General features: G+C 46.4%; 1 protein-coding gene across 1 annotated transcript in view; it reads right to left on the bottom strand.

Annotated features, from left to right (window-relative positions):
• RHEB (Ras homolog, mTORC1 binding) overlaps window positions 1-2,527 on the bottom strand; it is a 43,193-nt gene extending 40,666 nt beyond the window's left edge. The window contains exon 1 of the mRNA XM_072763158.1: window positions 2,248-2,527. Coding sequence (XP_072619259.1) covers window positions 2,248-2,299 — 52 coding nt within the window. The 5' untranslated portion in view covers window positions 2,300-2,527. The remainder of the gene's footprint in view (window positions 1-2,247) is intronic.
• Window positions 2,528-10,235: the final 7,708 nt, after the last annotated feature.

A 10,235-nucleotide genomic window follows, 5' to 3' on the forward strand; every position in this document is an offset into this window, starting at 1 on the left:
ATCACAAAACAACACAACCTAGAAACACACATACTCAGACTTTTCTAGGATAAGCACCACATGCAAGCAAACGTGTCCATAAATTCTTGTAAGTCTGAATACTGGATAATGCTCTAAAGAGTGCCTAGGACATAGCAACTGGGAAATACTTCCTTTTTTGATGCTGGCAAAACAAAAGACCCACAAACCACAAAGTGTCTTGGTTCCTTACAAAGGACAAAGGTAAACAACTTTAAAATCAAAGGCAAAGGTTGGGAGTAATTTAACCTCTCCAAAATACCTTTCACTTTAATCATCAAGACACCTGAAGCAGGCTACATACAGTACTATGACATACCGAAGCCACAAAAAACAGGGACCAGAACTTAATGTGTATCCCACTGGAGGCCAGGTGAGCACAGTATTTCAAAAAGCAGTTTAAAATAAATGTTTGTAAAGAGAAGGCTAAGGGGTGGCCTGTCCCACCTGGGTCTTCAGGAGGATGAGGATTAGATGGAAGACAGAACAGATCTCAATGGGACATAAGGAAAACCCCAATAAAACACTAGACTTGCTTATTATGGAAGACTAGAATTACCATCTGGAGAATTTCAAGGAGTATCTTTAGGACATTCTCTCAAGTTGAAAACAGGTAGCCCAGGTAGAGGTCATCTTAAACTTAATCATTGGGAGAAGGCTATCCTCAACTAGTGTGGACACTATGTATCTACATATGTGATCGGAACTCACTCAAGAGTCAGTATATGTCCTGGATCCACTCTTCAAAATGCCAAGGAAATAAAGAGAAAAGAGAAGCAAGAGCTGGGTGATTCAGGCCGCCAGTCAAGGTTCGATTCCACAGGGGCACTGGGAGAGTGGACTGCTGGTGATTTCTTAAAGCCTGGATGTGATGCATGGTTACTCCAGGGCTGCAGCTGCCCAGGCCCTCACCCATTCTTCCCCCACGTATATACCGAGGATTTGGGACTGCCTCACACGAGCTGTCCCTCTGACTGGGCACCCCCTACCTCTACACAAGCACGTCCCCACCTTTGATTCCCCCCCATTCTTAGGATCCCTCCACCCGGCAGCACTTTGACGGGAGAGATGATAAAGGGATGAGTAAGCATGCCGTAGCTGATCTTGGTCAAAGAGCACAGACCCTGGCACCGGCGGTGGAAAATGGGGGTGAGGAAGCAGAGCAGAAAGCGGAGTGGGGAGTTCATCCAGTGGGCAGCAGGCAGTGACAAGCTTTCCTACGGCAATTACTGCTGCCTCCTCCTGCAACCGCCGTGGACTCCAGACCTTCGCCTCCCCCCCCCGCCCCCCTCGACCAAGCGCCCCTTTTTCTTAGACAGTTACTTAAAAACAACACGAACACATCAACGTAATTTCTCCGGGCTTCCGGTTGTCAAAGACAATAAAGCCTCGCCCTGAAGCACGGCTAAGTTCAACGATTCAGTGTCCTCACTCGTGTTCTGCACCCGGGCCAGCCCCGGCCCCACCGCGGACCACCCCGTCCGGCGAGAAGGCGACCGCCAGGAACAGCTGCAAACGCACGGCGGCCTTCAACGGGGGGAACACCCCGGCAAACTTCTGAACCACTTCACCAGCCCGGTTACAAGTGCCTGACCTTATTTTTTCCTGAAGAAAAATAGGACACCGAGAGAAAGAAATCTCGTTTTCTCCGCCTTCCTACTCGGGTCGCTGGCCGCATCGAGCGGCTCTGGGGGTTTCCTCGCTAGCGAACTTGCCCTCCGCAGCCAAACGTCCCTTGGGTCCCCGGCTTTCTTTAAGACGCTCCACTTCGCCACGGACAGGAAAGCACCAAGGTGCCGTTTCCTTTGTTAAAATTCCCCGGACTTTATTTAACTGGGGGAGGAAAGGCCGCCGGCAAGACCGCGCCAGCCCTCCGCGAGGAGGTGGAGGGGGGACAGGTGCGATGGCTCCCGGCCGCGGCTGTGGCCGGGAGCGGAGCCCTCCGCCGCCCCGCACCGGCCCGCGCCTCTCCGCCCGCCCGCGGCCTCCCCGGCACGTCCTCCCGAGCCCGGGCCGCCCCCCGCCGCCGCCGCCGCCGCCGCCGCCGCCCCGCGGGCCCAGCCTCGCCGCCTCCGCTCAAAATGGAGGTGGCGGCGGCGGGCGGCTGGTTACGAAACGCGCGGCCGCCACATGGCCACGCCGACCCCAAACTTGGCCCGGCCGCCGCGTCCCGGCGCCCAGGCGAGGCTGGGTCGTGGCGGCGGAGGCCGCGCGGCGCCCGCCACTCACCCACAGACCGGTAGCCCAGGATCGCGATCTTCCGGGACTTGGACTGCGGCATCTTGGCGGCCTCCTCAGCCCCAGGCCAACCACATCAACCGCGGCGGCGGCGGCGGCTCCTGTGCTGCGATCGGCGGCGGCCGCGCCGGGGCAGAGCGGCATCCAGGGGCGGGGCGGGCGGGCGCGGGCAGGCGCGGCTGCCTGGGCTCCTCGCTCGCGCGCCCGACCGCCCGGAACCGCCGCGCGGCCCCGCCCCCAAACACGGCCACGTGACCGCCGCCGCCGGCCCCGCCGCGGCTCGCGTCAGCGCCGCCCCCCCGCCCCCCCCCCCCCGGCGTGGCGGCCGCCCCCGCCCCCGGAACGCACGAGGGTGCGTCGGACGACGTTTTACTTTAAGGGGAAATAGAGGGGACGCCAAGATGCCCCCGGAAAAGTCACGACTGAAACTCGCTGCGTCATGACCCTCCCACCCTCTTCCGCCGCCGTTTAATTACGCCAGTCCTCCCCTGGCGCTGATTGGGCAGCTCCCGCCCGCCCGCGCGATGACGCGACGGAAACTCCGTCTCCGATTGGGGGCGGCTAGGAGGCGGAGCCGAGGGCGGGGCTGCTCACCCGGAGCTAAAAATAAATTCCGGCTGCGACCTCGCGGTTGAGCGCGAGCAAAGTTTGAAGTATTCCAACGTCTCAGGGGTTGGGGGCGGGTGGGAGGGAGGGGCGGGGAGACGCTAACTCCCCAGTGATTGGTTAGAGCAGGGCGGGGGCGGGGCAGGTTGTGGGGAGCGCAGTGATTGGCGGGAGGTTGAGCGGTTGGCGGACTCGCGCCTACAGAGCCCTTAAAAGGCGCGAGGCACGTAGCTATTGCGGGCTGGGCGGTGAGCTGGCTGCTCCGTTTTTGGTGGCATTTTAAAAAGTTGTTATTTATATTTTAATCCCTTCACTCTGCTTAGAGTTAGAAAATCTGGGATTGAGGTTGTAGGTGGTTACTAGGCATCATCCCTGAATGAAGGACCCTGGGAAGGATGGAATAATGCGTTCAATTCCAAATGTCATACATTTCACCAAAAATGTGCCTCCCCAGTACTGGGGTCAGCCCTGCCACAGGTGAACCTGGCACAGCCCACAGAGAATAAATAGCACGAGTCAACACCTCTTTACCTGTCAACACCTGCGCAGCTGATTCAGTAGCAAACACCAGCCGTCACAAGCTGAGAACGCTCCAGCAGCATCCTTGCGGGCGTCGGTGCGTGTAGGGGGTACACTCAAGTCTGCTGGGCTTGCCCTTCTGTTTGGGCTCACCTCTCCCGGAAGGGGACGCTGCTGTGTTTCCCACAGTAAGTACCCCAGAATCCCCCCCCCTCCCCCCCGTGGTGCTGGTGAAGAGCACGAATGCTGGAGGAGAGGAAGGGATGCTTGCGCTGGAGGCCTCGGTCACGGAAAATGAAGGCGGGAGCCAGGTCTGAGAAATGAGGATGCGCTTGGGACCTCTGCAGCCACGCAGACAAACTTGCATCATACTTCATCTTCTTGCCCCTGGTGGTTGCTAAAGAAGCAGAGACTTCCGCTGCTCCTGTGAAAGGCCTCTCCTGTCCTCTGGCTGTTTGACAGTGTTGGGGCAACCACCTGCTGGTTACAGCCCTTTGCCTTTCCGGGGGAGCTCAGAGGAGTGGCAGGATTGGATTCCCGGGGATGAAGATTTTGAGGTGTGACTGTCCCCTAAATATGCCTTGTTGAGGTGGAACACTGGCCCAGGGCAGAATCCTTCCAGCATCCTGCTGAGGCGCTCCTAAGAGGCAGAGTGTGTGTTCACATCCTAGGGGCTCTACAGATTGAAGCCCGAGACAGCCAGCTGGAATGGAGAAATATCTGTGGAATTCTGTGTTTTATCTTAATGGTTTTTGCATTCTACTCTGTATTTAGTTGAAATATTGAAAAACTTCAGGTCTTAAAATGAGAGTCTCTCGGAAAACGTATCGTTTTTATCCTGTGAACTTGGGTGCTGCTTACCACAGTATTTTGAACTGAAGCTCCTAGACTCCCTGGATGGTTGTGAAATCAGATTCGTGGGTGTTACCTTCTATCTTCTTAAATAGAAGAACAGAATAGAAAATGGATTGCTCCTATTGGTATTATATTGTATTGTTCTGTTGTGTGTGTACATATATTTGTAGATGTGTTACGTATGTATGTTTTGCATACTAAGTTCCATTGCAAAATGTATTTCTTATCGTGCGTTGCCTCACAGAGTTTGTTGCCCTAGCCTGGGAATAGTAGGAGTCCACACTGAGAAGCTCTGTTGTAAAGGACAAAGTCCTTAAAGAAATGTTCCCATTGTCTTAAAGCCATTAAAGTCAGATCCAGGAATTTTGAAGATTCCATTATTCCAGAATGGGGAGAATTTGTTTGGCTTAAGAAATGACTTAGGCGGGATGCCTGGGTGGCTCAGTGGTTGAGCGTCTGCCTTTGGCCCAGGGCGTGATCCTGGAGTCCCAGGATCGAGTCCCACATCAGGCTCCCTGCATGCAGCCTGCTTCTCCCTCTGCCTGTGTCTCTGCCTCTCTCTGTCTCTCATGAATAAATAAACTATTAAAAAAAGGAAAGAAATAAATGACTTAGGCTCCCTAAAATTATTTGAGACTGACAGTGTGAATTCACACAGAAGTCACTGACCACAGCCAGATCTTACATGGAACATGATGGGGAGAAATGTGTTTGCTTCTGAATTCAAAGTGATTCTACTGATTGAGATCACTTGTTAACTGTTGAAGGCGCTGGAACTTCTGCCACCAATCAGTATCTCCTTTGCAAGGTTCTGCTTATTCAGGAATGCTCTGTCTTGTGGTCTCTGCATGCTGCCTTCCCTCTGTGTGTCTTTCCACTATATCCCATTTCCCTGGGATCTCAGAATTCTGTCTCTTCCACTTAAATTCCAGAGAGAGGACAGGATGTGTTCAGCTAATTATCACCATCCCTTGAATGAGGAGGTCATGCTAAACCTGGCCTAAACCTCAGGGGTTGCTGGGTAGGGCAATTAATGGCAGTTGTTTGAGTGTGAACTGTTCATTATTGTGGGAAATTTATTAATGTTCTGTGAGCGTTTCCAAGTTCAATGACATCTTATTTCTAGCCTCCACATTAAAAAAAATTCCCTGAGTTAATATACGAAACTTATTTTTATCTACCATTAGGTTAGACAAAGAGCAAAACCGCTGTGCTTGTTTTTGCTAAAAGGACGTTTGTGAAATTATTTTACCTTGTTACACATGAAAGAGTGACTCTAAGTGCAAGTGAACGTGAAGGCATTTTGTTGTTGTTGTTTTGCTTTTAAATATTTGACCAAGGAAGACTAGAAAAGAAATAATCTTAATCATGGCATAAGCCAAATCAGACTGATCTGTTGTGTCTCATATAGGGTATTGTTCAAATCAAACAGGGCAGATTTGGAGAAACTTGCCAAGGTCATTGCATTGTGTGGTCCTGTGGATGCGAGCGTGGTTTTCTCAGAATCTTGAGAGGCCGGTCCTAGGGAAAGCAGGTCCCCTGCCTGCACTGGGATGAAAAAGATCCTCTTCTCTCTGCTGCGGGGGATCGGGGATGGTTGGTCTGGCTCAGACCCTGAGGTGCGGAGTTGCATGGAGTGCCTCCTGAGGAGGAAGTGGAGTAAGCCTCTTAGGTCCTTGGAGGTAGGCCACATGTAAAGGAGGATGTTGGCTCAGTAAGGAACTCTAAGGACAGGTTTGGGACTACGCAGTAGTTGTAAATTGTTCTCGACTGTTAAAGATTGAACATGTCCTTCAAAAAGGTGTGCTCAAATCCTAGCACTCTCAGAATGTGATCTTATTTGGAAATAGGGCTGTTGGAGGTGTAATTAGTTTAAGATGAGGTCCTCTTGGAGTGGAGTAGACGCTACTCCAATATGACCGGTGTCCTCCCAAGAAGAGACCCTCACACAGACACAGGGCACATGGCTACTTGAGGAAAGAGACTGGTGTGATGCTGCCACAAGCCAAGGAATACCCTAGGCTCCCAGGATCTGGAAGAGCCAGGGAAGGATCCTCCCTGGAGACTTCAGAGTCCAGCCCTGCTGACACCTTGATTTTGGACATCTGGCCTTCAGAACTGTGAGAGAATAAGTTTCTGTTATTTTAAGCTGCCCAGTTTGTGGCACTTGGTCACGGTGACCTTAGAAAACATATTTTTAAAAATCACCCCCCCCCAAAAAAAGAAAAGGAAAATAAATCCATCAATTATCCTCAAATCATCAATAAAGTTTCATTAAAAGTTTGGATCTAGTTTCTGCTGGGCCATGAATGAAATTGGCCTATCTCCCTAACCCCTGAAGCCAGTGCACCTAGTAGGAGCTTTTGCCAGCCAAGGGCTGCCATGCTCAGCAGAGCACATTTCCTGAGGATCCCTGGTACAGGCCAGACAAATGGCTGGAGCAGAGCACCTATTCCTAGGAGCCTGTATGACAGCACCTGGGGGATGCTTGAGGCAAGCCGGGAGGCTAATTCTGTGCAATAAAACAGGTGATGGCTTGTGCCAGTAAAGCTTGGATTACATAAGCTCTACAACTGTATTTTAGATGTGGAATTTACTCACGGTGTTCACAAGCCACCCAAAGTTATAATTATTGTGTGAGGAACGTGTTCACTGTTGGTTCTTCCTCCCATAGGAAGACATCCCAGTGTGGGATTTTATCTAGCATGTTGAGATCCAAGGAGTTTCTTTCATTGGTGTGGAGGAAAAAACCCAGAATTTCTATTTTTTTTTAAACATTTCTATTTTAAGAATGATAATTGAGCTTTGCTGATATGTAATACATGGATTGAGCAGGCCACCCTCATGGCCTGTATGACAGACGGTGGCATGTTGTGACAGGTATGTGAGGTAACCTGGTGGGACATCCACAACAGGGAGTGGTTGGCAGTGTTGCCCTTGCTGGGGTGTCCCAAATATTGTAAAGTATTGCTTTTTAGGCATCTGGTTTTGAGGAATTATGGAATATATTACCTAAATTCTGCTAGACTAAATCTCACAGAATGGTCACAGATCTGAAGAGATTTCCTCCAAAGAAACCATGAATTAGCGATAAGAATAAAAATGTAACATAAGTGTATACTCTGAAAAATGGCAGAGCTGACACCCTCATGTGAGCTCTCTGCCACCTACACTAAAGGTGAAACTGGTAACCGAATCGTATCTTTCAAGAAAATGACCAAAAACTGTTTTTTTAATAAAAAAATCAAAATTGATTCCAAATAAGATCACATTCTGAGAGGAGCATATAAAATATAGATTCACATCCACATTATTAATGATGACTAAGTATAATTATACCTTGTTAGCTAATGATATAATGAGTATCCCTTAAACAGCAAGGTATTTAAAAACTAAGCATCCAAAACACTGTGGAGACTTTATATAAAGTTTTTCTGCAATTTTTTTTTCTTAGTTTCAAGCATACATATAAAACTAGAGAGATTGGTATAATGCACTCTAGCCTATTACCTATTCAGTATTTACTGAATCCTGGACAATCCTGTTTCATCTATATGCTTCTTGCTTCTCCCACCCACCCGTGGATCATTTTGAAGCAAATCCTCAACATCATACTATTCATTCATAAATATGTCACTATTTTCCCTGAAAGATGATTCTCTTTAGAAAATAAAACATGCCATTTTTACACCTAAAACAAAATCAGTTAAGGACTTGTTAATATCACCAGATATCCAGACTATTTGGTGTCTTTTAATGATTCATAATTTTAATAATCAATTCAAATTCAAATCCAAAAAAAGTCCATATAATGCAATTTGTTGCAAAACAAAAACAAAAACAAAAACAAAACAAAACAAAAACAAACAACTTTCTTTGGGGCACCTAGGTGGCTCAGTCGGTTAAGTGTCTGGCTTTGGCTCAAATCAAGATCCCAGGATCCTGGGATGGAGTCTTGTATCAGGCTCCCTGCTCAGCAGAGAGCCTGCTTCTCCCTCTCCCTCTGCCTGCAGCTCCCCCTACTTGTATGCTCTCTCTCCTTCTCTGTCAAACAAAATCTTTAAAAAAAATTATTTTTTCAGAACAGTTATAGATGTGCAGGAAAATTGCAATGATAGTATAGAGAGTTCTCCTATGCCGTGTGCTGAGTACCTTCATTATTAACCTCTTACATCAGGGTGGTATATTAGTTAAAATTAATCAATATTGCTACTTTATGAGTAACTAAAGTCCATACTTTATTCAGATTTCTTTAGTTTTCCCCTAATGTCCTTTTTCTGTTGCAGGATCCCACCTAACATTTACTCATCATGTCTCCTTAGGCTCCTTTTGGATGTAATAGTTTCTCAGACTTTTCTTGTTTTTGATGACCTGGACTGTTTTGAGGAGTGCTGGTCAAGTGTTTTGTAGATTATATCTACTGGGATTTGTCTGATATTTTTGTTAGGTTTAGACTGGGAATTTGGGTTTGGGAGGAAGACCACAGAGGTCAAGTGCCATTTTCATCACATGACATCAAGTGTGCATACTATCAACATGTCTTATCTCTGTTGATGTTGACCTTGATCACCTGGCCAAGGTATTGTTTGTAAGATTTTTATACTTTTTTTTTCTTCCCTTTGGTCAGATTTTTATACTTTTTTTTCTTCCCTTTGCACTACTTGCTTTAAAAGGAAATTACCGTGTGCAGCCCTCACAAATGAGGGAGTTATGCTTTGTCCCAGTTTCGTTCTACCTGAAGAATTTCCTTTATTATTTCCTGGAGTTTCCAGGCAACACACTCAGCATCTATTTATCTGAAACTTGTTTTATTTCTTTAACTTTTTATTTGAAATAATGATAGATTAACTGGTAGTTTTAAAGATAGTACAGGACAATCCAGTGTACCAATACCCCAATGGTAACATCTTACATAAATATACTACAATATTAAAAACAAGAAATGGATACAATCCACAGAACTCATTTGGATTTTACCAGTTTTACAAGTACTTGTGTGTGTGTAGTTCTATTCAATTTTATTTTATGTGTAGATTTGTGTAACCAGAACCACAGTCAAAATACAGAGCTGAAAACAAAAACAAAACAAAACCAAACCAAAACAAAACAAAATACAAAATACAGAGTTGTCCCATCACCATAGAGATCTTCCTTATACTGTCCTTTTATTTCTTTTCATTTTGAAGCACTTTTTTTTTTTTTTTTTTTTTGCTGAATTTAGAATTTTAGGTCAACAGTATGTGTATATGTGTGTGTGTTTTAGTACTTTAAAGTTCCATTTTCTTCCAGTTTCCATTTTTTTCTAATGAGAAACCAGTGATTATCCTGTTATTTCCTTTATGTAACACCTGCTTTTAAGACTGTTAAATTTTAAAGAATTTTCTCTTTATTTTTGGTGTTCAGAGTTTATGATATGTTTGTGTGTCACTTTCTTTGCTTTTATGCTGTGGAAAGTTTACTGAACCTCTTAGAATTGTGAGTTACTATTTTTGATCTGATTAGGAAAATTTCCCAGTCCATATTTCTTCAAGTATTTTTTCTGTTCCATACTCTGTTCTTTTATTCTGAGACTCCAGTTTCACATATATTAGACACTTTGATATCTTTCTGCCAGTCGTTGAGCCTCTGTTTTTCTGTACTTTTCCCCTTCCGAATTTAGTGATTTTTTTTAAATTGGGTAACATTTTTCATTTCTAGGATTTCCCTTTGGTTCTCTTTTATAGTTTCCCTTTTCTCCTGAAATTCTCTTCTCTCTACCCAACAATACCCTTGTTTTCTCTAGATTGTTTAATGGACTTACTGTTATCTTAAAATCTTAGCTAATTGTAGCATCCGGAGCATTCATAGGTCTGCTTTTATTGAGTGACTTTTCTCTTGATTAGAGGTCATTCTGTTTTCACATCTAGTGACTTTTGTAATGGACATTACGGATGATGTATTATAAAAATTTTGGATTCCGAAAAGTGTTGAGTCTTAATATTTGCATATGGCAAAATGTA

The sequence above is a fragment of the Vulpes vulpes genome, chromosome 7, assembly GCF_048418805.1.
Source record: "Vulpes vulpes isolate BD-2025 chromosome 7, VulVul3, whole genome shotgun sequence".
Taxonomy (NCBI): Eukaryota; Metazoa; Chordata; class Mammalia; order Carnivora; family Canidae; genus Vulpes; species Vulpes vulpes.